Here is a 27,524-nt window from a genome sequence, read left to right on the forward strand (position 1 = left end):
TCTCATGAAGAATAACGGGATTTTACGCTGCATATTCATATCATAATTAATGAAGTAATTAGTTTGCTATCATGAATATTATAAAACTAAAATACACTACATGCCGAAAATAATTAGTTAGTTGAGGGAAAGGATTAGGTGGGGAAGAAGAGCAACAAACACGGAGCCACAAGTATGAAAACCAACGACAATATTTGAAAATTTTCAATGCAAACAGACAAAATAGATCTCTCTCTTCTCTACTCGCAAGCTTTTTAGCAATCCTAACATTCTTTTGTTTTCTTCTCTGTTACCTTTCACTTTTTGGGAACATATTTCCTCTAGTTTATTTACTAAATTACGATATTGTTTCCTTGTCTTGTGTTTCCAAACAAACACCCACGTAAATTTTGGTACTTTATGTACCACCCCCTCAAACAGTTTAAATACTAATTCTCTTTTTTTATATATATAAGTTCATGAGCGTGATTGTTGTTGTTCACATTCTCAAAAGTCTTGGTCAACCAGCATTGTCTTTGACACATATCACAAGAAGTTTGTTCCAACTTCAAGAGCTGTAATTGTGGTAAAAGAGGAAGAATTAGTCCATAATTCTTTCTCTCCGTAACCAAAGGAAGCATGCAATTTTTTTTTATTCTATATAATATTTATAAAATATCTTTGGTGACAATCCCAGTGGAGACTTCAATAAATTAATTCAGAAACTGATCATTCAACTAATCAAGCTTTAAAGAAGGACTAATCAGAGGCTAAATCTTCTCCTAAGCACATAGATATTTTTAATTAAGCTAATATAGCTAGGATATATATATATATATATATATCATAGTATGCGAGAGCCTGGACTGGACCAATATTTACTTTTGGGGTCCCTATAATTACTCACTTGTAGCAGACAAGTTAGGCCACCATATTAATTATATCTTCTTATATTTTCCCTTCTTCATAAGCCTTTTCACTCATTATTTCTACTTGAATGTTCTCTCATTATAAACCCTTACAAAGCCTTCATTTACGTTGATTGATATACATAAAAATATATTAAAACGGTCTTGAAAGTTGATACAAGATATAAATCATGTTGATTGTATCTTGTTTTTTCATCTTCCTTTTGTGCCTCTCCAAGCCAGATCATTGCAACGCTCGCCACGAAAAGGACGTGTTGCAAGAGGACTTCCATTACTTTCCTAAGGTATATATGTGTGTGTGTGTATATATATATTATGTACATAAACTCTTTAAAAAAATTGTAAAATAATTATGTTCAAAATAATTGATGATTAAATATGTGTCTGTATATGTATATGGAAAAGGTTGATATATATATATATATATATATATATATATATATATATAAATACATATAAATATTATGTATATAAACTCTGCAAATTTTCACAAAAAAATTATTGTTCAAAAGAATTGATGACTAAAATATTTATCCACGTAATAGGTTCAGAAGTACTTGTCACGGCCGACTATGGAAAAAGTTGACCGAGGTCAACTTAAGAACGCTAAGCTAGAGGGCGATATTGATAAAAAAATTCACGATAGTCATGAAGTCACAAAGTCGAAGCTGATGAGAAGAAGGATTAGTGGTAGTTCTATGAAGGAGTACAGAAGAGGAAAAATTTCAGGTTTTGCACTTAAAAAGAAAAATAGTGTTTCTGTCTCTTGGCGTATACCCTCCAAGAATCTCAACAGCAAGAACACTAATATTGGAAGAAATCCCGGGTTTTATTCCGATTATTCTCGGCCAAGAACATGCCCTCCTTCTCACAACTGATCAAGTTTAATAATTATAATTATTTTTCCCTTTTTTTTGGCTAATTTTATCGTTTACTCGAGATGATCATATTTCTCGTAGCTAATTCAATATTATTTTGAAGAACTAGCTATATCTCAAGGTATGTATTCCAGATGTACAAATAATTCATGAAAGAGTTTTAGATCGATTTATATATTTTTAGATCTGTATACAGTATACTATTGGAATAAATGACGTATGTTTTATTTTTAACTAAGCTGGTCTTGATTTTGTCCATTTCGTAAAACCATGCACATTAATTATTTTATATATGCTAGTCTCTCTCAAAATGTTTGCTCATTTTAGCATTATTTATGGCTTTATAAGATCATGAACGACGACAATGATAACGATTGGTCATGCAGGGCGAAAGATTTTTGAATATTTTCGCCACGTGAGTTTGTTTGTTCGCTTATTATTCAATACACACACACACACACATATATATATATATATATATATATATATATATATATATATATATATAATATATATAAATTGGTTCTAGTTTCATAATTTCATTGGCTTAGCTATTGTAACTTTGTAAGTAGGGATTTCACATAAATACTTTCAAATAGGAAATAATAGTACTTGACAAGGGAAACTTGATAAACCAAGCTTGGTGTAGCAGCTGATTTGAAAACCAAACCATGTTTTGGATCCTTTAGGGAAACCAAACATTTGACCATGTGTATTGTCCAAATTACCCTTAAATTAAAATTCTTTTCAAAATCAAACCTTTCTCTCCACTCTCATTCCCTTCACGCTTGTTTTTTCAATTCAAAAAAAAAAAAAAAAAAAAAGGCTCAGACCCTCATCCTTCTCCGGCAACCCAGGCCTCTGCGGCGAGCTCCTCAACAACCCCTGCCCCGCCGCCTCCTCCTCGCCCTTCTTCGACGTCCCCGTGGCCCCCGCCAGCCCCTTCGCCGCCGCCGATTCCGAGGACACCGTGGTTCTTCCTCCAAACCCTCGGGCCGAGAACAACAACAAGACCGGGGTTGTGGTCGGACTCGTCGTCACCGTCGTGATTCTCGCCGCCGTTGCCTTGCTCCTCTCCGTGGGCGTTCGGCGGCGAGGAGGACGACGAACGCGAAAGCGCCGAAGCTGGGATCTCCGGCGATTCTCTTTCCCGCCTAAACACCTTCGTGTATATATACAACTATACACACACAGACCGGAATAAATTTGCTAAACAGAGCTCTTTCATTATTTGGCCAGAGAGAGCAAGCCATGGACGAAAGTTTCGATGAGCAGAACAAGCTTCCAGAGCTGAAATTAGGTGAACAGCCGAAAAACCCTAGCTCTATATTTCGATTGATTGAAATGATTTCGTGGTCAAAAGATCGGAGACTTAGGCGTGTTTTTTTTTTATTTTATATTTGCAGATGCGAAGCAAGCGCAGGGTTTTCTTTCGTTCTTCAAAAGACTGCCTCAGGTAGCTTTCTTATTTGCGAATCGCTTTGGCTCTTTGAATGCTGAGTTTTCGCATATAATCCTGGTTGTCAGTTTGAATGCTGAAATATGTTGGTTCTGATTGATTGATGAAGATACAGAAGAAAGTGAAATCGAGGGAGATGGCAAAAATGTTATGATAAAGAATTCATTTTCACTGAACTGTGTTCTTTTTTTTTTCTTCCATTGAGAAGCTTTTGTAAACTCTTAATTTTCTTCCATTTATCTTTTTTTTTTTGTATTTAGTTATTAATATGGAAATCTGGTCTAGGATCTCTTTGGTTACTTGAAAAATATAAGGAGATTAATTAGTAGAAAAGGATAATTTTTTATTTTTATTATTAGATTTATGAGAATGCTATCAGTGACAAATTATTGTTATCATAAAAAATTTCTTTGTTGTTTCTACTCTATTTCAGGACCCAAGGGCAATTCGGTTCTTCGATCGACGGGTCAGTTCAGTTTATTTTATGGCTGTCATATTGTGTTGCTAATGTGGACTGGTTTCGGATTCTTCTCAGGCTATTTTTTTCCATTTGATTTGTTTGCCCCCGAATGAGTTTACAGTTCCAAATAGTCTCTGTCACTTTAATGCATGCATATTTCTGATGACGTCCTGTGAGATATTTCAGTTATTTTATGTGTTTGATTTCAGAGTTTTCAGTTAGTTTATGTGCTTGATTTTAGACATTTCATAGTATTTTTGTAATGGATTTCAGACATTTCAGTTATTTTATGAGTTTGATTTCAGAGTTTTCAGTTAGTTTATGTGCTTGATTTCAGACATTTCAGTTCATTTTTATAATGGATTTCAGACATTTCAGTAATTTTTTGTCAAGGATTTCAGAGTTTTCAGTTAGTTTATGTGATGGATTTCAGACATTTCAGTTATTTTATGTGTTTGATTTCAGAGTTTTCAGTTAGTTTATGTGCTTGATTTCAGACATTTCAGTTCATTTTTGTAATGGATTTCAGACATTTCAGTTATTTTTTGTCAAGGATTTCAGAGTTTTCAGTTAGTTTATGTGATGAATTTCAGACATTTCAGTTATTTTATGTGTTTGATTTCAGAGTTTTCAGTTAGTTTATGTGATGGATTTCAGACATTTCAGTTATTTTATGTGTTTGATTTCAGAGTTTTCAGTTAGTTTATGTGCTTGATTTTAGACATTTCATAGTATTTTTGTAATGGATTTCAGACATTTCAGTTATTTTATGAGTTTGATTTCAGAGTTTTCAGTTAGTTTATGTGCTTGATTTCAGACATTTCAGTTCATTTTTGTAATGGATTTCAGACATTTCAGTAATTTTTTGTCAAGGATTTCAGAGTTTTCAATTAGTTTATGTGATGGATTTCAGACATTTCAGTTATTTTATGTGTTTGATTTCAGAGTTTTCAGTTAGTTTATGTGCTTGATTTCAGACATTTCAGTTCATTTTTGTAATGGATTTCAGACATTTCAGTTATTTTTTGTCAAGGATTTCAGACATTTCGGGTTATTCATGTATACATTACAAACCAAAATATCATCCAAAAAACTAGTCTCCAAAACTACCAAAGTAATTATCAAGAAACATTACAAACCCAATTTTCATCCAAAAAACTAGTCTCCAACACTATCAAAGTAATTTTCATCACCCTTTTTCAGGCTTTTCAGTTTGGCTGTGTTCATCGGAGTGTAATCATCATGCTTTATGGGCCGCTTGCTCTTTCTCTTCGAAACTACACAATCCAACATAAAATAATTAAAAAGCACATAAACCATGAAATATAGGCAAAACAGTTTGAAAATTGAGAACTTACCATAGACGCGGACAGATTCTTTCGCCGGAGGGTTGACGAAGTCGTCGTCGTCGTCATTGGGGGCTGCCACCGAATTGCCCTTGGGTCCTGAAATAGAGTAGAAACAACAAAGAAATTTTTTATGATAACAATAATTTGTCACTGATAGCATTCTCATAAATCTAATAATAAAAATAAAAAATTATCCTTTTCTACTAATTAATCTCCTTATATTTTTCAAGTAAGCAAAGAGATCCTAGACCAGATTTCCATATTAATAACTAAATACAAAAAAAAAAGATAAATGGAAGAAAATTAAGAGTTTACAAAAGCTTCTCAATGGAAGAAAAAAAAAGAACACAGTTCAGTGAAAATGAATTCTTTATCATAACATTTTTGCCATCTCCCTCAATTTCACTTTCTTCTGTATCTTCATCAATCAATCAGAACCAACATATTTCAGCATTCAAACTGACAACCAGGATTATATGCGAAAACTCAGCATTCAAAGAGCCAAAGCGATTAGCAAATAAGAAAGCTACCTGAGGCAGTCTTTTGAAGAACGAAAGAAAACCATGCGCTTACTTCGCATCTGCAAATATAAAATAAATAAAAAAATAAAAAAAAACACGCCTAAGTCTCCGATCTTTTGACCACGAAATCATTTCAATCAATCGAAATACAGAGCTAGGGTTTTTCGGCTGTTCACCTAATTTCAGCTCTGGAAGCTTGTTCTGCTCATCGAAACTTTCGTCCATGGCTTGCTCTCTCTGGCCAAATAATGAAAGAGCTCTGTTTAGCAAATTTATTCCGGTCTGTGTGTGTATAGTTGTATATATACACGAAGGTGTTTAGGCGGGAAAGAGAATCGCCGGAGATCCCAGCTTCGGCGCTTTCGCGTTCGTCGTCCTCCTCGCCGCCGAACGCCCACGGAGAGGAGCAAGGCAACGGCGGCGAGAATCACGACGGTGACGACGAGCCCGACCACAACCCCGGTCTTGTTGTTGTTCTCGGCCCGAGGGTTCGGAGGAAGAACCACGGTGTCCTCGGAATCGGCGGCGGCGAGGGGGCTGGCGGGGGCCACGGGGACGTCGAAGAAGGGCGAGGAGGAGGCGGCGGGGCAGGGGTTGTTGAGGAGCTCGCCGCAGAGGCCTGGGTTGCCGGAGAAGGATGAGGGTCTGAGCCTTTTTTTTTTTTTTGAATTGAAAAAACAAGCGTGAAGGGAATGAGAGTGGAGAGAAAGGTTTGATTTTGAAAAGAATTTTAATTTAAGGGTAATTTGGACAATACACATGGTCAAATGTTTGGTTTCCCTAAAGGATCCAAAACATGGTTTGGTTTTCAAATCAGCTGCTACACCAAGCTTGGTTTATCAAGTTTCCCCTTGACAATATCACAAGTAGGTACGTTACATATAAATCTTCATACATTGATTAAAAAAATAAATATATAAACTTCATATAATTGCTTATAGTGACCGTGAGAGAGAGAGAGAGACTATGATCCACTAACATCAAATATTTCCGGTTCACAGCAAAGCAGAATCAATTAACAGATTTTATTTAATTGCTTATAAACCAATACCGATGACATGATTAATTTATGCCTTTTTATGTTCATACATTCATCAGAGATTGTTGATTGGATCTATGCACTTTCAAGCGAAAGTGAAGAATATGATTCCAACAGCATCAGCAAAAACGACGACACTCAAATAAATATTGGCGGAGAATGGGATAAAGATAGGAATGATGAACAAAGTTTCCTTCATCGGATCCGCTCATCTGTTATTGAATTCCTAGTTGGATTCACTTGTATCATGGTCTCCGATTCGCCGCCCCGGTGATTGAATCCACTCACGCAGAGTCAATCGCCTTCGTTTCCTTTTTTACCGGGTTTGGAAATTCGATTACTCTTTGGATCTCGGGCCCAAGGTATGTATGAGTTTCTCTTTCATTACGTTTTTATTATGGTCACCGTTTTTGGTTTTTTAGTTTGCGATGTCTTCGCTTAGGGGTCTATTTTTGTTTTTTGTTTGAGTTTTCTGGTTCTTGACTTTTGGAATCTTGTTCCTTTTTAAAAAAAAAAAAAGGAAAAAATTTGGGTCTCCTTGTTTGGGTTTGAATACAATTTTTTGGTTTTTGGTGTCTTGAATGATGTGTCGGGAGATTTTATGTTTTTGTTCTTCCAATCATATTAATTTTACTTTGTATAATTTCTTTTATTTTTTGTTTGTTTTTCCCTTCGCGTAGAACTTCTTTGGGTTTAGATATTATCTCTTGATCAGCCACTTTTTGTTTTTTACTGGCAAAGAACGTGCAAGTTTTTTCTCTTAGAATCTGCTTAATTTAGTTTATCTGTATGTTTTGATGATCGATTGTTTTCGCTCAAGGGTGTTTTTTTGCTGAAAACATAATGGTCAATGTGTTTGCGAGTTTTTTTATCTTAATTCCTTCAAAGAACAAACGTTTTTTGTCCTTTTGCTTCCTTCCCTCTTCTGATCATCAGTTTTTTTCAAGATTGCTCCTTACACTTTCCTCAGAACAAAGTTCATCCGTTTTTATGGTTTTATCATTCCTTTTTTCTTAGATACTTTAAAATACTTTAACCTATAATCAACTGACTCTTGCTGTTTTTTTCTTCTTTCTTCTCTTCCTCTATCGAGGTTTACCATAGAAACTCATCTGTTTTGATACAGCATCTCATTATGTTTGTTCTTGTTTGGTCCTGTTTGAACCATATACTTTCTCTCCTTCTTCGAAAATATATCTTTACAACTTTCGTAGTTAAATCTTTGCCAATACATTTGTTGTTCTTGTTTTCTCTTCTTTCTTAAATCTACTCTGAAATTTTGTAATTCTGCTTCCTTAAGTTTATTATTGTCAGCTAAGTTCCTTCGTTTCTTACCTATATAATTCAAAAATAAATTATGGCATATGATTTTCTTATTTTATCGGTTCAATGTAACCGCTTTTGTCCCCCCTGTGGTGGTTTTCGGTTCTTTTGTAACCGTCTCAAATAAAACTCACTCCAAAAGTCACTAAAGTTTCTCCCACTTTCTATAAAAATTATGCAGTTTACGTTTTCAATTAACTTAGTCATTTTTAAATAATAAATAAATAAAAATTTAAAAACTAGCAGTTACATAATTACCTGATAGCAGTTTTTTCAAGATCGTGATTGGTTATGAACCCATGGAAAATAACTTCTGATAGCAACCCTACAGGTTTTTTACATATAAATAATCGTACTGATCTATTTAAAAACCTAAAAAACTTAAAACCTTCTCTATCATCCAACCTTTCCAACATGTTGCCTCCTTCAAATACTCTCAGCCAAACAGATTCTCTCTCCCATAAAGAAAAGCATAAACACATTATCCCAGAGAATCAAGATAATCATGTTCTATTAGCCAATGCAATAGTCGTATATATTTTAGCCCAGAAAAAAATCATAATTGATAGACTCTTTGATGCAATGTTGAAGGCGTGGAATCTGCGAGAAAATTTCTCCATTCAACCTCTTGGAAATAACATATTCTGGTTCCAATTTGAAAAAGATGCAGACTTGAAAAAGGTTCTACGCGGAACGCCCTGGCATTTTGACAAAAGTTTGCTCATCATAGATGTCCCTGCAAATATCACTCCACGGCCTAAGGAAGAATACATCTACTCTCCATTTTGGGTCCAACTTTACAACCTGCCGCTCGGTAGCAGAACTATTCCAGTTGCTCGCTATATAGCTAATCAATTGGGTGGATTTCTTGACCTCGATCCCAACTCCCTACACTTCGGAAGTGCCTTCCTACGTGTCAGAGTTCTACTAGACACTCGTCACCCTATCCAAAGAGGTATGACCATCACTCTCGAACAATCAAAACAAGAACTGTGGATTGATTTCCGTTATGAGCAACTTCCAGATTTCTGTTTCTTTTGTGGAAAATTAGATCATATACTCTCTAAATGCTCAGACTATATGGATTATCAAGAAAATGATCCTACTGAATTAACCCTGCCTTTTGGCTTCTGGCTTAAAGCTACCAGAGAATCGTTACGCAAACATCTACCTTTCTACCCACCAAATTCCTCTATCGGTTCAAAACGCCCTCTCTTTAGCAATCCAACCTCATCTACTTCTACCCCGTATCCTTTTATTCAACGATGGAAATCACACGATCTACCAATTACCAATAACATTATTATACCTCCATCTGACACGTCTGAGGATCCCCTCAAGCAACATTTTCTTACCATATTTGGCAATACATCCTCAAACTTAAACCACTCCCACAGTCTGTCTACTCCTACAAACGCATCACATGTGAATCCTGCAAGGCTTTCTAAATCCCCGGCTGCAAATCATAATACCAAGGCACTGGATATATCCGAGGTACTTATTTAATAATCTTATTTCCCATATAAACCTATATTTTCCTGATGTGGCTTCACTTCACTGTTTAACTTCTTGCTCTTAATTGCATCACAGAAAAATATCACAGATGGAACTCATATCCTTGAGGACTCGGCTAGCTACACCAGGAAAGGAAAAGCAACCTTAGAGCAAAATGCTTTAAAAAATACGGTTGACTCAGGGAAAATAGACGACCTCGAATATCTACGCAAAGACCCATCAATTCCAAGCAAGAAATCGACAAAACAATCAGCCAATTCCACTGCTTCTATGGGATCAGACAATTAACCAAGATTGTAATCCTGATCTTTAGAATTTCACAAAAATCGCATCTATGTTCTCTTTGATTGTTATATTCTTGCATCTTTTTTCTTTCTGTCTTTTATTACCAAAATCATTTGTACTGCCTAGACCTCTCCTTGTTTCCAATCAATGTATCTGGATTCATGCAGTCAGCTCCTGTAATTCTATGCTTTATTCTGTAAATACATGTGTATTTGTTTTAACGATATGCTTTAAATGTCAGTATTGTCAGTTCACTCCCCTCACTCTGAAAATACTAGAATTAGCAATACTTATAATCTGGTAAAAATATATCTCATGAACAAATATCATCTCCCTCTCCCGATTTTTGAAATACTTTCAACTCACAGATACATCTAACTTCTTCAAAAATATTATATTACAAATAAACTCCTCCCTTGTATCCACCCCCTCGTTAATAATACAACCTGATTTAAGGCATTTTATAATAAACCTTAATTTTGATGCTTGGTTTCTTTATTTCTACTTTTGAGTTTAATACTACAGAATTTGGAAATCTCTTTGGATTGTTGTTGGACTTTTTGTATATTTTCTCAAACTTCACCACCGGTCTTATATTTTGTTTTTGGGAACATTATCATTATGCGAACTTAGCTCTTTCGGTTTCATTATATGCAAATTATATAGAAAGCAATAAAATAAAGATTCGTTAATAGGTTCTTTTTCTCTTTCTCCCTCTGGTTATTTAATTTCATTCCCTCCTCATCTTTTGTCTTCACATAAACTACCACTACTAATGTTTGAATTTGAAGTACAATATTAAATATCAGCTTTAATTCTATCAATTTATATTCACATACGAAACAAGATTACCATGGCAGAGAACCTGTGTTGATATATTCTCATATGTAATTATAGAGATGTGAAAGCTATGCTAAATGAAGGTATGGTTGAATGTACACTCTCAGTATGGCAAACTCGTTGCCAAGTTCTTGAAAAATCTGAAAGGAAATGTCTAAACACCGATCGTCGTCATGCTCATCTCCTTCATGTCTCGCCGTCGCTCGTACTTTGTGAGTTTTTTTATCAATTCTTTCTTCCCCTCCTTGTCGTTTTGGATGTTATCCTCTGGGTTATTATCCACAGGTTTTTTTCCTCTGTTTTGCTTCCAGCTTTTGAGATACCATGTACTGGACACACCAAGTGTTTGATAATATGCGCAAAAGGATAATTCAACTAACTGTTTTATTATAACACACTTTGATTCAATCTTTACTGAAAATATTCCAATTAGAACTGTGATGACTATTATTAATCAAATTTTTGATAAACCAACCAATACATCTACCCGAATAATTAAAATAAACTCTACAACTTGATGCCAATCCTTAAATAATAAATAACCTTTTACCACAATAAAACCCACTTTAAAAAACTATATTTTAACAATCTCATGGGCTTTCATAACTAAGCCCACTGTTAAACCTTAAACTTCATGCTCACTCTTATACCAAAACATATCCGAACGCTACTAAAAAATACAATTGCACTCTCTGGCCATCTCTAAAATATTGCAGCTATCTGTTCATAACCATTACTCCAACCATATTCAAATACCATAGCACTCTATAGCCAACAATAGTTCACATATTCCCTCAAGGTAAGAATAACCAGATCAAACATACATATCGTTATATACATATACATATCTTTATATATATATATATACACAGATATACCAAATCCTAACCATAAGTTCAGCACTAATTCCAATTGCCTTCACTTTCTTTTGCAGATGTTCTAACCCTCTCGCTGATCATCACCTATTCATAATGATTCCTGGAATAACCCTATAAACTTATGGTAATCAGACTTATATAATCACACTTTTTATTTTCCTATTTATTTATTCATACGAGAACTCCTAATTTACTTCTACCATTTACAGCTGTAATTTAAAAATCCGATTGAAACTGGTTGATCTCTCCTTCATAATCATCGCTTTCTTCATGCCACTCGTTGTTATTCGCATCTGTAAGTGTTTATATAAGTTATCAATATTTTCTACTACTCCTTGTTGTTTATTTTAGTTTACTATTCTCACGTTTTTTTTGCCAAAAGAGATACAATGATGAGTCTGTTCAACAAGTGTTTTGATAATATGCGCATAAGAAAATTTATCAAACTGTTTTATAAGTAAACGCTAGGTATCAGTATACCTGATTGCCAATCCTTAAATTAACCTCTACTACAATAAAACCCACTTTTTTAAAACTAAAATTTAATAACCTCATAGGATACCATAACTAAGCCACTGCTTAATCCTTATATTCTCAAACTCATCTTATATCCTGATCATCTAAAACACTCCCATCAAATATAAAAGCATTCTCCAGCCAATCAAATATACTAGACTTGCTCATATTCTTCTTCGCCTACATTCTCATATCATAATTCTCTACTGTCAAACATAATATAAATTCAACATGCCCTCATAGTAGAAGATCTGATTATCATACATATCCTTATAGATATCTCACCTTCTTAACCACTAATTTAGTATTAATATCCAATTACCTTTACTTTCTTTTGCAGAAGCTCTCTACCAATTGCTAGTCCATTTTATTCATTCTGGTTCCTGAATTATAGCTACAAACAATCGGTAAATAGAATTATATATTATTTTTTAACCTTTTCTATTTACTTGTATTTAAAGAACTCCTTATTTACTGTTACCTTCCTACAGATTTCCAAATTTCCCGTTATGAATATCATTAGCTGGAATGCTAGAGGACTTGGTAGTTCCGGTAAGATCAGACACCTCAACCTACTAAATCAACAACATAGACCAGATATTTTCTTCCTTATGGAAACCAGACTCCCAGAAAACTCCTTACCAAAGATTAGCCAGAACCTATCCCTAAGTAAGGGCGTTGAAGTCCCACGAGTGACATCAGGAGGAGGTTTGATGCTCCTTTGGTTAGGATCCCAAAATCTATTAGTTCATGACACCTCTCTCAATCATATTCATGCCACAATAGCCATGTCGTCTAATGAAATAACCCATATATCTTTTGTCTACGGCCTCCCTGAAACAGAGAATAAACATTATACATGGTCACTCCTAGAAAGATTATCTTCTATTGTGTATGACTCTCCCTGGATTGTCATTGGCGACTTAAATGAAATCCTCACGAGTGAAGATATATCAAGAGGTGCGATACGCCAAGAACGTTTCATGTCATCTTTTCGAGATTGCCTAGATTCTCTAAATTTATCTCCTCTTCAATTCACTGGAGATAGATTCACTTGGTATAAAAACCGGCTCTCAGCGGACTCCATCAAAGAAAGACTAGACTGGTGTCTCGTCAATCCGATCTGGCTAGAGAAATTCCCTGATGTACGGCTAAATCACCTTGACTTCTTCACATCCGATCATCGAGTTCTGCAACTACTTCCATTGGGTTTACACTCCCCAATTGTCAATTCTCGGAAAAAATACTCCAGGTTATTCTCTATCTATTAAGAATCATTTTCTTCCAACGGCCTGCTTTAATATTATTTTTTTACCAAAACTCTCAAATTGTCTACTAACTAGAAGGGCTTATGCATCAGTAATACAAATAACCAAAAAATGGTAGGAATAATAATATGCAAGGAATGGTATTATAACAGGATTGGGAATGTTTGTGTGGAATTAAGGTTTTCTATGCCACTGGCCATAATATAAAATTACGGCATTTTTGAACCATATATCTTACTCTTATATTATTATTTTGTTACATTCTTAATCTCCATCTCCTCATCTAACAAGCATGTCCAATATTTTTCAGATTTCGTTTCGAAGCTTTCTGGCTAAACCATGAAGAATGCAATAATATTATAAAAGACGTATGGTTTTATGATACCAACAATCCAGCCTTACCACAAATCCTCAACAACATGAAAAACTGTCAATCTCATCTGCAAGCATGGCATCGTACAAATTTCGGAGGTTTCCATAAGAAAGTGAAAGAAATTCAAGCTTCTATTCGTGAGCTAACGGTCTCTGACGAGGTAACAAATATCTTCAATGAAGAATTATATAGCCAGGAAAAAATTCTAGACAGCCTTCTGTTACAAGAAGAAATCTATTGGAAACAACGTTCTAGGGTTTCATGGCTACAAGAGGGTGATCAAAATACAAAATTTTTCCATAAAAAAGCTTGTCAGCAGAAAAAGATGAATACAATCAAGAAGCTACTAACGCCATTGGGTAATGAAGCCACTTCTGACGTCGAAATCCTTAATACTATCCAGAATTTTTTCTCTGATTTATTCTCGACCAGCCACCCATCAATTGCAGATATAGATATCATCCTAAGAGCGATCCCCATGACAATTACAGAGGATATTAACAGATCTTTGTTGCATCCGTTCACCATAGAGGAAATTGCACAGGCAGTGAAATCTATGTCAGCAGACAAATGCCCAGGTATTGATGGTCTTCCAGCCATGTTTTATCAACGATACTGGCACATTATCGGTTCATCTGTATCAGCTGCTGTCCTAGACTTACTTCAGGGCATAGGAGATTTTGAAAACATAAACACAACCCTTATCACCCTTATTCCCAAAGTCAATTCTCCTAACACCATTAGCGATTATAGACCCATCTCCTTATGTAATGTCCTTTATAAATAGTAGCTAAAGTCTTATCATCGAGACTCAAAGAAGCGCTACCTTTTGCTATTTCAGAAAATCAAAGCGCCTTCCTCCGAAACAGATTAATCACCGATAATGTACTCATTGCATTCGAAACTATCCACAGTATAAAGAATAGACGCTCTGGTAAAATAGGACATACAGCCATCAAACTAGATATGAGTAAAGCTTTCGATCGTGTCGAGTGGATTTTCATCGAACGGGTGATGCTCAAAATGGGTTTTGACAGTCAGTGGGTTAGCCTTATCATGCGATGCATCACCACAGTATCATTCTCTTTTCTTATCAATGGTCACCCCACAGGAAATGTAATTCCGACTCAAGGGATACGCCAAGGATGTCCACTATCCCCTTATCTTTTCCTCATCTGCTCTGAAGGATTATCATCTCTCATACATCGAGCGGAAAGAAGTTCCGATTTGACAGGGATCAAAATTGCGAGATCAGCCCCGAAGATATCTCACCTTCTTTTTGCCGATGACTGTCTAATTTTTTGTGAAGCTACAACAAAAAATTGCGACACAATCAGAGACATACTAAAACAGTATAGTGCTGGTTCTGGACAACACATAAACTACCAAAAATCACATCTATCCTTTTCACAAAATACTGCTCAGTCAATACAAGATTATTTCGCCGAAATCTTGCATATGACGATTGGAGAATGCCATGAAAAATACTTGGGACTGCCATCTTACTCCGGAAAAGACAAAAAAATTATTTTTGCTGAATTAAAGGAAAAGATTTGGAATAGACTATCATCTTGGGAATCAAAGCTTTTCTCCCGTGCAGGTACCATCTACTTATATACTCTTTATTACTGCAAAGTTATCTCTCCTTTTCTATACTTCTTCTTCTCTGTACATTGCTGAAAACTCACCAAGTTAACTGAAGTTTTTACCTTCTCTTTGTAAATAAATAAAATATTACCCATTGCATTATCCTGTTAAGCTCGGTTGTGATTAAGTTTCTATATGAAGACTCAACAGTAACAAAATTGTATATGAGTATATTGCTCTCTTTCGTCATAAATTAGTAAGTGTCTGATATCAAGCTCTGATCAATTTAGAATTATTTATTGTTGCTACTTGGTAACTTTCTCTTCTGTTTGTAAAAAATACACTTGTCCCTTTATCCAAATACAGAGATATGGAAGATTTTTATAGGCTTACGTGTACTAGTAAATGTTGGTCGGAAAGTAGTTAATTTGATTAACTTTCAGAGTTTTTTTCGCAGAATCATGTAAGAGGAATATAAAAATGTCTTGTAAAAAATATGAAAAATCAGTGAAAGCTATACATGTTTAATCGAGATAATATAGTTTCGAAATATTGTTAGGTTTTGTCGGACTGTTTTGAGTAAAGCTATTGTGTTCCTACATAAAATGATGTCAGGAGTCAGGATGTACGCTTAAATATTAGGATATCAAAGGTACTGTTAAATTAACTGCCAGTAAAAATTCTTTATTGATTGGTAATTCCCTATCCAAATAAACATCAACCAAATCATTATAAATGTCACAAAATGCCGATTAAATTCTAATTGGGCACTACTCTTGCATATTGCATTTGTTGAATCTATATTTACATACATTTATGTTATGGTTCTAATCTTGTTAACTGTATCAATATAACTTACAGGGAAAGAAATTTTGCTAAAAGCAGTGATCCAATCAATCCCCATCTACTACATGAGTTGCTTCAAACTACCAGAGTCTATATGCTCCGACATTGAATCAGCAATGGCTAAGTTTTATTGGGGCTTTACATCCAAAGGAAATAAAGTACACTGGAAAAATTGGAAATCCATATGCCGATCAAAGATGGATGGTGGATTAGGTTTTCGTTCCTTTGAAGATTTCAACCAAGCTTTACTGGCTAAACAAGCTTGGAGAATTCTGGACAATCCCCAATCACTCCTCGCAAAAATCTTCAAATCCAGGTACTTCCCATATACCAACCTCAAATCAGCATCAATTGGACACCACCCTTCCATAGTTTGGCGTGGCATCATGTGGGGAAATGAATTACTACAGAAAGGTCTCCGATGGAAGATAGGAAATGGTATGCGTATCAATATTGTAACAGATCCATGGATACCAACCTCACCTACATTCAGACCCATTAGCTGTATACCTGAAGGGTCAAATCTATGTGTATCCCACTTACGTTTGGATAATAAAGATTGGAATACGCCTATGCTTCATCATCTATTTAGTGAGTTAGACGTCCAACGAATTCAAGCTATTCCTTTAAGTCTAAGGGATAATAGTGACCAATTAATTTGGCACTACACGGTTGACGGAAACTACCAAGTTAAATCAGGTTACAAATTAGCCAGTCTTCGGCCTCAAGAGGCATCCACATCGGACCCCTCCTCAACTCAGTTATGGTGGAGAACATTATGGCATACTCAAGGTACTTCAAATCTAAATATTCAATGATTATGCATCGATTTTGATAAATTCATATATTTTATTATATTTTTTAAAAATGAATCTACTACAAATTTTTAAGAAACAAGGACAAAAAAGTTTTTAGTATCTGTTCATCCTTAGCATTCTAGTATAGTTGTTCCTATATTTATCTCTTCCCAATAAAATTTAAATTTTTTTCAGTTGTTAGCTAATACATATGGAAGTCAGTCTGTGTCGAGTATTAATAAACAATTTTCTCTTTCTTTATGTATTACTAAAACAGTTCCCAATAAGGTGAAATCTTTCATTTGGCGAGCATATTATAATGCCATACCAACTGCCAGTGGACTTTACAGACGCAAGATCATCCAATCACCAAAATGCAATATATGCTCTGGACCCTGGGAAACAGTAGGCCACATCCTCATTCACTGCAAATTCGCAAAAGAAATTTGGAGGACCTCTACCATTAAGCTAAGTTTCAAGTCGCTTTATAATCTTAATTTTGATGACATCATACACTCGGTCCACTCTTCTCTTAATAAAAAAGACTTCTCTTTATTCCTTTGCATTTCCTGGTCTATTTGGACTGCAAGAAATAAACGGATCTTTGAAAACATTAAGAAGGACCCTTACCAGATTACTTCGTGGACGTCAAATTTTCTTCTTGAATTTCAGTCTGCCCAGTCCAAACGCTCATCTTCTGTTAGCTTGCCGAGCGATCCTGACCCCAAACAGGACCGCTCCCAAGCAAGATGGGTACCCCCAAGCTGCGATCTCTACAAGCTCAACGTCGATGCCTCAATTCCAAAGTCTTCTAACTTTGTTGGAGTTGGAGCTATTATTCGCAACTCTTCTGGACTAGTCATGGCTGCATTGGCTCAAAATCTCCCAGGCAAATTCACGGTCAAAGAAGCTGAAGCTCTCGCTCTCCGCTACGGCTTATCTTGGGCTTTGGAAGTGTTTCTGCCTATCCACTTTGTGGAGTCAGATGCTAAGACGGTGGTGCAAGCTTTGGAGAGGAAATCTTCTTTCAAGAATGAGTTTGGTTCCATTTTGTCTGATGTATCTAGTTTATTGTCTAACTTTCCAGGAGTAAAGTTGTCTCACATCTATAGGGAAGCCAACATGGCAGCCCATGGGTTAGCAACTTACGCTCTTTCTATAGACGATAAACTCGTTTGGTTGGAGGATTTTCCTCCTTCGATAGAGTCTGTAATTAATCAAGAATGTTTGTGATTAATAATAGATTTCTATTTTTCAAAAAAAAAAAACATTCATCAGAGATTCAAATTCGCAAAGAATGAGAAATATAAAGAGAAGCAAATACACATGCTACGTACAAAATATATAAATAATAAAAAAAGACATGTTAGTTACTAAGTGGGAGTAAGAACGTTGTAACTGTAGTCTCCATGATAACGATCGACATAGCAACCAAAGCAAAAAACGACAAGAACCACAAAACAAACTACGACTAAAAACACCAACCCAAACACCCAAACACTCCTCTTTCCTCTAACCCCACCCGGGGATAGCAATTTCTCCTCCGATTCATCTTCAATCTCCGTAACCAAACACTCTTTAAACTGGTCACGCTCAGCCTCAATCTCCGCACCTGATTTACCGTCATAAGCCACGATCGCAAGGCCCTCAGTCTCCGGCCGATCTCCGCCGTCGATTTCGCCGCCGTCTTCGTCGGTGCACGAGCACTCCGAATCAGCGGCGAGGAAACGGCGGCGATCGTCGTGTTCCGGGAACTGGAATCCGGCGGACCAGTCGCGGAAGATCTCGTCGATGCATTTCAGACGGTAAGTGATGCGTCTGAGGTGGCGAGGAATTTCGGCGCCGGCGGAGGCTAGCTCGGCGGAGAGGAGGTTTCTGGCGAAACTGCACTGTTGCTTAAACTCGTCGATGAGTGGCTTCGGGACTGGGGTTTCTTCTGGGAAGGAGATTAGGGTTGTGAGTTTGTGCATCAATTCGTTTACGTTCTTTCGGAACTTTGCGTATCGTTTTGTCATTTTTGTGGTGCTCATCTTTTTCTTCTCTTCTTCTGGTTTGCATTTGGGTTTTGAATCTTTTACTTGTTTTATGTTTGTTTCAGGCGGTTATAGTTATGGCATGTACGTCTTCGTGTGTTTGTTGCGGTTACTATCACGAAACCAACGTGTATCTTTTTTTCTTTTTTTTTTTTTCTTTTGAAGTGTTTGGCAGAGTGGACTGTTGTGAGGACTTGTAACGGTTTCGAATATTTTCTTAGGTTTTAACTTCTAATTGGACGAGGTTCATATTATGAACGAAATAAAAAAAAAAATATATATCATTTTCGCTTCGTGATATTATATTATTAATAATTGTTGTTATACAACTATTCCAAAATGTGTAAAATTCTTCTCCCAAATGTTTTGGCTAAAATAGTCAAACAGCAATCTTTTTCGGTAATGTATTTTGTCAAAAGATCAAGAACATCTTTTTGGTGGGAATCGCTTTTATTTTTTCTTTCTTTGTATTTCTTGGTTTATCCTTCAATACATCTTTTTTTTGTATGGAGGACAACAAAATTAGTTTTGTGCTCGGGTATGGCGGTCTTGTTCTTAGACAGGACCGCTCCCTAAATTCTTTCAAGTTTATCTAGGCAGTCTCACCACAACCTTCGAGGCAATTTCACAACTAAAAAAAATTGAGAATATTGCTCTATGTCTTGGTTTATCGCGGAGTTTGGATGTGAAGTTGTCTATCCACTTTGTAAAGTCTGGTGCAAATTAGACGATGCTACAAGCTTTGGAGAGACACTCTTGTTTTATCGAGTTTGAGTGTTTTTGTCTTATGCATCTAATTTTTTATTTATTTTTCGGGAGTTAAGTTGATACAAGTTATGAGCTGACTATTTGAGCGACTCATAATTTTGACTACTTTAATTCTTTCCCGAGACAACTAACTTATTTGGTCGGAGAAAATCTCTACGTCAATAGAATAATCTATTATTTCATCGAAACATTTTATATAATACATATTCTATATCTAATATATATATATATATATATATATATATATATATATTGAGCATTTGGAGCATCAAATAATCAGTTGAAAAGTGACGAGCCAATTATTTTGTGTGATATATCATTTTTAATCATATTAATTTCAAAACAAAATATTTGTGTAGCCATTGGTGATGGTTATTGCTTACATGATCGAAGCTTTGCAGATATACATCTCCGTAATGTTAATTTCTAACCTTATTGCAGTCTCTTTCTGTATGATAAGATTGAAATAAGTCTCTAATAATTTTTGTTGATTATTTGTACTTTTTTGTCTAACACTTTAGCTAATATTAATCATCATAAACACTTTATGTATGTACGTTCTCCAATTATTTATGAGCAAGTTTTCGATCCTCTATCCATTTAATACAAAAAAATTGAGTGCGATAAAATACTATAAATCTTTATAAACAAGTTAAAAAAAAAGTTTATTATAACCACGTGATTTTTGTAAAATACTATTAATCGTTATGAAGTATGAACAAACAAATAGAGCTAATATTAAGAGTTTTATAAAACAATTAGGTGGTTATGAATTAAGGAACAAAATAGAGAGCGCATGGGAGAGAAAAGGAGAAAATTAGGAAATAAAGTCAAATTCTAATAAATTAATTTTTGATAAAATTGGTTATAGGCCATTTCTGTCTCTTTTAATCAGTTAATAATAAGAGTGGCTAATTTCCAGTCTTTAATCTAATGTTGACTAATATACAATTTCAACGTCTCTAAAAAGCTATATAGCTAAATTTTTCTTACATATACATTATTAAATATAGTGGAAATTGTCTAAGGTTGTGTTTTTTTAAAAGTAATCACATGAATAGCACGTCTAGAGTTTCAAGTTTTTTATTACAAAAAAAAAATATATATATATATTTTTCCAATGATAAACAATCATTTTTCCTTATGTTTATAGCTTTTAAAAAACTATTTACTGTTTAAATTCTATTTAACTTTGTTTATTGTTTCAAAAATGATTGTATCATAGTTTAAAAACACTAAGCTTGAAAAAATTAACCCGAAGTTCTCAGTTGGCAGTTGGCTTCTTATGTGCTCTTTTCTTGTGTAAGAGTGTGGGTTTATTCCCCTGAATAACAAAAAAAATAATTGCCTTTTCAATATTTGGGCTGGGCCGATCAGAATAAAACCTATCAAAAGAGCTTAAAAAAGTGGAAAAGATTCGGAAATGTAAAAAAGTTTTCAGAAAAGGCCCAGCCCAGAAACTTTTGATCAAAGATTCGGCGCAGATCATGACGTGGGTCCCAATATCAGAAAGTAACATGCTCTGTCTGTAAATCGCACTAACTCGATCTTCATGTCTCCCGTAATTCCCCCTAATCTCTCAGGTCATTTCGTCAATTCCCTCCACCTAATTACGCGGCGAAAACTTGCTTTCTTCCCAATCAACCTCGTCCAAACGGACCAAATCAATATATTCGCCAATATTCCATTTCCATTTACCGTTCTACCCTCGCGTGTTATTTTTCTTGACCTTTTTGACCGTCGAATCTCGTAGTTCTCACAAATTTGTCATCTTCTTCACTGGGATCGGGATAAGAGAATCTGGCCTATCAACGTCTCTAGTTCAGATAATCAAAAACCCTAACTCGTTCTCTTGACTCAGTGATTTCTGGCGAACCATGAGTCGGATCAGAAGAATTGAGCTCATTGAGCCTTACGCCTACTTTCCCTCGGCTTATCTCAGAGAAACCTCCATTTTCGTCGCCAAAACCCCGTCCTTCCCTTCCTTCTTCGATGAGCTGGAGTCGATAGAGCTCGGACTGGGGCTCGATCTTGTCAGCCCTTGCCCTAGCGCGTTTGAGCTCTTCGAAAGCGTCACCGATCTGATCCGCGTCGAGCGAAAGCCTTCGCGCCGCCGAGCCGAGCGACTCGGAATCGAGGTCTTCGACAAGCTGAGCGACCGAGTCAGCGAGCTGGAATCGCGGCTCGCGAGGATCAGGAGCAACGGCGGCTCCGAGGATCGGAAGTACACGTGGACGGCGGAGATCAAGTCGCCGGAGGAGGCGAAGAACGGCGTGGATCGGAAGTACAAGCTGACGGCGGAGATCAAGGGCGGGAAGAAGGAGCGGATCTCGAAGACGTTCAAATGGACGGCCGAGATCGATAATAAGGGATCGGACGGCCCGATCTCGCGGACGTACACGTTCAAGGCGTCTAGTGGCGACGCAGAGGATCGCAGTGAGAAGCCGAAGAAGAAAGACCATCTCAACACTAAGAAAAAGAAATGTGATAAGGAAGAGAAATCAGCGCGTGTGGTTCTGATCGAAGATTCTCCTTCTGATAATCATGGGGCTGTAATTCTCAGACAGGTATTGTGTTTTAAGTCCGGATATACCCCTTGTGTTTGTTAGTTAATTTGGACTTTTGATAGTTAGGATTGATTGTCAATTTTATGAATTAATTTTGGGTCCACTAAACTGTCTGGTAGGATTATGATGTTTGTCCATTCAAATTTAAAATCATTGACTAAGAACCAATTAAACTTGACCTTAATTCAGTCGATCAGCTAGAAATAGATGAGTTTATATTGAATACGAATATATAACTATCATGTGACATCGATTGTCATTTTCAAGTTAGAAAAAAGCTGGCACGTTAAAATCATGTTGACAATAACTTGAGCTTCAAAGAGTGAATTAACCTGAAAGTGTTTTAAGTTACAACCGGTAATTGCACAGAGCTTGGTTGGTGACATCAATTCTCGTTTTTAAATTAGAAATTTGGCACATTAAAATCATGTCAATTTTAAAAACCAGTAAAAGCTTGACCTTTAGAAAATGATTCCGCAAGAAGAATATAAATGTTGTAGGTCATGGTAAATGTCATATTTAAAGCAGCTAAAATTTGACACGCTACTAAAAATTGGCCAGTTTGCTGGTTCGAGTTACACTTGGAACTAAGTTCCCTTAATGTAATTATGTCAAGTAAAAACCAACTGAAGCCTGAGTCTCAAACAGTGATAAAATAGGAGGCATATGAAGTCTGGTTGTAACTGTAATTCTGCTGATGATAGATATGATTTTGTTTTTTACTGAGGCAATCAATCAATGGGTGTTTTCTGTTCTGTTGATGGAAGGCTTTTGCCAAGAGGATCGGGAGGAACAAGGGGAAGAAGAAAGAGCTGTCCCCGCAAGACGCGGCGATGATGATCCAGCTCAGCTTTAGGGCTTATCTGATTCGCAGGTCAAAGGCCCTCCGAGCCCTCCGCGACCTGGCGGTTGCCAAGACCAAGCTCAAGGAGATTAGGGCTTCCTTCAACAACTTCTCTTACCGCCGCCTCGTGGCCAGAGACGCCGAGGAGCGCCAGAGATTCTCCGAGAAAATCATTGTCCTGATTCTCACCGTCGATGCCATTCAGGTGATTTATTTATATATCACGTACCTCGCTTCTTATAAAGCTATACAAGTAATGACTCGTGTTTTTCATTTGCCCTTTTGTTTCTGATTCATGACCATGCCTCAACATTACAACTCATGATTGATTTTTTAGAGTTTGCGTGGTTAATTGTTTTGGAATTTCCAGCCAAACCTCGCTTGGATATCGTAAAATAAAATAAAAACTGGTTCCTTTTTATATTCATTTTGGTAATATTCATCCGGGTATTTTAATACTGAAACATAGTAACTACCTTTAATATAACTAAGAAATACTCAATTGGGCTTGTATAAACCAATTGAGCTTTAGTTGCTTGTAAGGTCTTTCTGACCAAAATCTTATATAATTTTCAAAATACAACAAGGGAAGGTATGGAAAGCGTTTCGACTCTTCTTCCAATTGATTGTTGTTCTTCTACCAGGGCGTTGATGTAATGGTACGAAGCGCGAAGAAGTCAATGAGCGACGAGCTAGAGGCAATGCTTGATGTGGTGGACCCACAGCCGGCCAAGAGATCGATGTCCATGAGGAGGAGAACCTTCGACATGCCTGACAGCCTCATTCAAAAGGAAATCGCCGCCGGAGTCGCAGAGGTCGTCCAAATGCTCAACCACGAGGACAACGCCGCCGACACCTTCGAAGCCTGCTTGTAACTGCTGCGATGCACAGCGACCGGTAAATTTCTATTTACTCATCCTTTACTTAATTGCCTCGCCGGGGTTGTACTTGTATGTTCTTGGTTCTGTTGCACTAGCTAGTTTTTTTTTTTGTTTAAGAGATGGTGAAGTGAGTTGAGGAGAGATTTTAATGACTTTCGGATTCGGACTTGTAGTTTTTCTTCTTCCTTGCGTTTTTTTTTTCGGACCGATGCTTTTTGTGTTTAGAATAAAAATGTTTTTCGCTTGTGTATTACTTATCCGTCCTATCTCCAAGTCTCTCTGTAGACGATTCCGATCACTTTTGTCAAAAATGGTTGTCATTTATTTTTTTATCGGGGAGCCAAGAGTTATCGAAAACGACACTAGACGCTGAGAATTGTCCGTTTACAACACAGTTTTGACTGAGATAACACTTAACGGAACAACGTGTCTGATTGCTGGGATCATCCTAACTAGATTATGGCTAATTGAGCCCATTTGGCTGGGTTTTATATTGAGTCTTTAATATCATGTTAAATATTACGTTTTTTTCATCTCGAAACTAATTCGACCACCGATCAAAATAAACTAATTCGACCATCAAAATTAAAACCAATAGTACGTAGCTTTGATTACTTTGCTAATAATTTAAAACTTATAGCGATTGAGCTTCAAATTTTTTATTACGTTTCTTCAAACTAATTCGACCATCAAAATTAAAACCGTTTATATAGCTGAATGCAAACTTGATTTTTGCAATCCAGTTAACGTTTTGTTAATTTTGAAATATAGCCGCTAACCAAAATAAACGGTTGTATACCCTTATCGATCTCAAAAATTAATAAATAAAAAAACTAAATCAATTAAAAAAAATTAGTTATTAATAAAGGGCGAGATTCTAGGGTCACGCAATCTCTCTCCATTATAGTTCAAATTTTAATTTGAGAAAAAAAAAAACATCCGTCAAAAATCAGAAAATCGTATCAAACTAAAAGGTACAAACCTGCAAAATCTTCTCATTGCATTTAAACCCATAAAAGTAACAGAAACATAGAGCCCAAAAATAAACAAATACAAATAAGACCTACATCAAGAAAAAGGAAAGAGATTTCTTGTTCGGTTATTTTATCCCATATTGTATGCTTTTGTTTTCCTGGGTCTTTTAGACTGGTACGTTCTTTATCTGTTGATATATTTTTTAAATGTCGGATGATTTTAATGGAAAAATAAACGATTGAATTTTAGGAAGTTTAAGATTTCTGAAACAATTTGTAGTTGATGTGTGTTTATTTATAGATTACTAACTTTATTTTATGTAAATTTTAGTTTATTTTGTTTACCGAACTTACCTCTTTCAACTCTATCAAATGCATAATACTACAAAATGAGAACATGAGGATCGAGAAGTATAAGAGTACTTGTATTTGAAAACCTAACCAAATTCAGCAAGGAAAGACACATTACATAGACACAAAAATTTTAATCTGAAAAAACAAAATATATAAACATCACATATTTGACAAAAAAAAAAAAGTTGAAGACTTATTAAGGCAATAATACAAAATAGCATCAAGAATGTATAATAAGTAAACGAGAATCTGGTTGAAAATATAGAGCGCATGTCGGTTTTGAAATTTAAAAAATGTACACTATCAACCGAAATAAATAGAAATTGCCACAAGTAGGAGTAAATTATTAGATTTGGACACATTACTATCTTTTTTGAAAAATGGCACATCTAGGAGTAGGTATTTGAATTTGATGTGTACAATTACAAATATGCCCTTATCCCCAATTTGTTTCCCTCTATATAAACGTTTGTTATCCCGCGACTGTTCATTTTCCTCTTCATTTCTTTCTCCACCGATTCAACGTAACCAAGGAAACCGCCGCCGAGTCCTTCACATTCATCGTCACCTCCCTCTCCTTTTTCCTGTTTCTCCCACGATCTCTGGTTTATCCCCTTTTTCCTGTTTCTCTCCCACGATCTCTGCTTTATCCCCAAATCGCAAACCCCCAAATCGCGAAATCCCCAAATCGCGAACCTAAGTTCAAGCAGTCGCGAACCCAAATCGCGAACCAAGTTCAACCACCATTGTCCTTGTTCGAAACCCATACCATTTGCAGAATACCCAAAATGACGAAAAGAGATTACCCAAAAATGAAGAAAAGAAAACTGGTAGAAGGCGATGGAAACTCCCAAAAAAACCAAAAATCCAAACTTCCCGATCAAACGCCACCGCGGCGGAGTGTTAGGGTCGCTTCGTCGCCGATGAAGAAAACGACGGAGAAGAAAACTGAGGCGGAGTCATCTAGGTCAAAGAAAAAGAGTCCAGCAAATAGAACCCCAAATTCAAAGCGTCGGAGAGCGAGCGACGGTGAGGAGTCCGATTCCTACTGTGACGTTAATCAGAGGCAGGAAAACCTGATTCAGGTGTGTTGAGGTCATTTTTGCGAAACTTATAGGGGTGCATGTTTGGATCGGTTGTAGAGATGTTGAAATTTGTTTGTATAGGATAATTTACTCGTAATTCCGGTGAGTGAGTTTAGGTAGTTTTTTCAAAACTTGTTTGGGTGCATGTTTGGATTGGTTGTAATGATGTTGGAATTTGATTGTGACTAGAAGTTTGATTTCGAAGACCCATGGATGGAGACCATTTTTTGTGACGTTACTGTTTTTTTTGTTAAATGTAACTAATTGTTACTGGTTTTTATGTATATATTTATAGGGTTGGACTAGATACGTGACAGATGATTCTGTGGGGCAGTTCAACTTCAACTTCCACGGGAACGTCATGTCTTTCGTTGAAGAAGCTGCCATGTCGAAACAGGAATCAGACCTGTTTAGAGAGTCCTGCTTTGGCCATTTTTTGGAGATGCCCTCGATAACCCGCTCGTCTAAGATCCTCAGTAACCTTATGATGAGGACGGGTTACTTTGACGGACTTCCCAAAGCAGAAGATAGATTACATATAGAGATTGGTGGCGTCCCTAGGGAGTTCACCAGGGAAGATTTCAGTCTTATCACAGGTCTCCGAGTAGATGAGTCGTACAAGGCGACGGAGTACGACCAGGTTGCACCAGGGGGTCTATATGTTGAAACCTTCAAGCAAGGGGCACTTGCCACTCGGGGCAACATTGCAGCACTCATCAAGGACAGCACGGACTGGAATGACGTTGAGAAGCGAGTCCGGTTTCTTCTTCTCCACTTCCTCTACAATGTGCTTCTCCCGGGCCAACGAACAGTTGCCATGAAGAACAAATCATACATAAAGATGGTTGATGATCCGGCTACATTCAACGGATTCCCCTGGGGAAATGTTGTATGGGATCACTTCATGCTGACCGTGAGGAGTTTTGTGAAGAAAGCTGCCAGCCCAAGTAGCCCATCCAAAACCAAAAAGGTTCATTTCGAGGCCTTCCTGCTACCTTTGCAGGTATGGGCGTACGAGTGTATACCCAAATTGGAGTCTTTGGGTTTATGCACAGTATTTAAAGACGATGCTAGACCGTTGATTCTGCGATGGTCTTCTTCCGCCAGAGTATCCGAATCTGCATTGCAGTCCATTCGGTTACAAGAGGTACCAAAATTTACATTTCAAGAGGTACC

At 36.4% G+C, this 27,524-nt stretch overlaps 2 protein-coding genes and 1 long non-coding RNA gene across 3 annotated transcripts; all 3 read left to right on the top strand.

The window, feature by feature from the left end:
• The first annotated feature begins 2,926 nt into the window (after window positions 1–2,926).
• LOC149379922 (uncharacterized) lies at window positions 2,927–3,712 on the top strand. The gene is made up of 3 exons (XR_016294093.1): window positions 2,927–3,086; window positions 3,193–3,242; window positions 3,679–3,712. It is a non-coding gene; the product is annotated as an uncharacterized LOC149379922 (long non-coding RNA).
• Window positions 3,713–8,519: 4,807 nt separating this feature from the next.
• LOC149379923 (uncharacterized) lies at window positions 8,520–9,740 on the top strand. Its single transcript, XM_089604078.1, has 3 exons — window positions 8,520–8,892; window positions 8,989–9,431; window positions 9,528–9,740. Exons 1-3 carry the CDS (start codon window positions 8,520–8,522, stop codon window positions 9,738–9,740), a joined length of 1,029 nt encoding a protein of 342 aa, XP_089460204.1.
• Window positions 9,741–21,406: 11,666 nt separating this feature from the next.
• Window positions 21,407–24,265, top strand: BAG7 (BCL-2-associated athanogene 7). Its single transcript, XM_089602789.1, has 3 exons — window positions 21,407–22,210; window positions 22,978–23,259; window positions 23,699–24,265. Exons 1-3 carry the CDS (start codon window positions 21,521–21,523, stop codon window positions 23,927–23,929), a joined length of 1,203 nt encoding a protein of 400 aa, XP_089458915.1. The 5' UTR covers window positions 21,407–21,520; the 3' UTR covers window positions 23,930–24,265.
• The last annotated feature ends 3,259 nt before the right edge of the window (window positions 24,266–27,524 follow it).

The sequence above is a fragment of the Urtica dioica genome, chromosome 12, assembly GCF_054948205.1.
Source record: "Urtica dioica subsp. dioica isolate 48M chromosome 12, U.dioica_male_clone48M_v1_H2, whole genome shotgun sequence".
Lineage (NCBI taxonomy): Eukaryota > Viridiplantae > Streptophyta > Magnoliopsida > Rosales > Urticaceae > Urtica > Urtica dioica.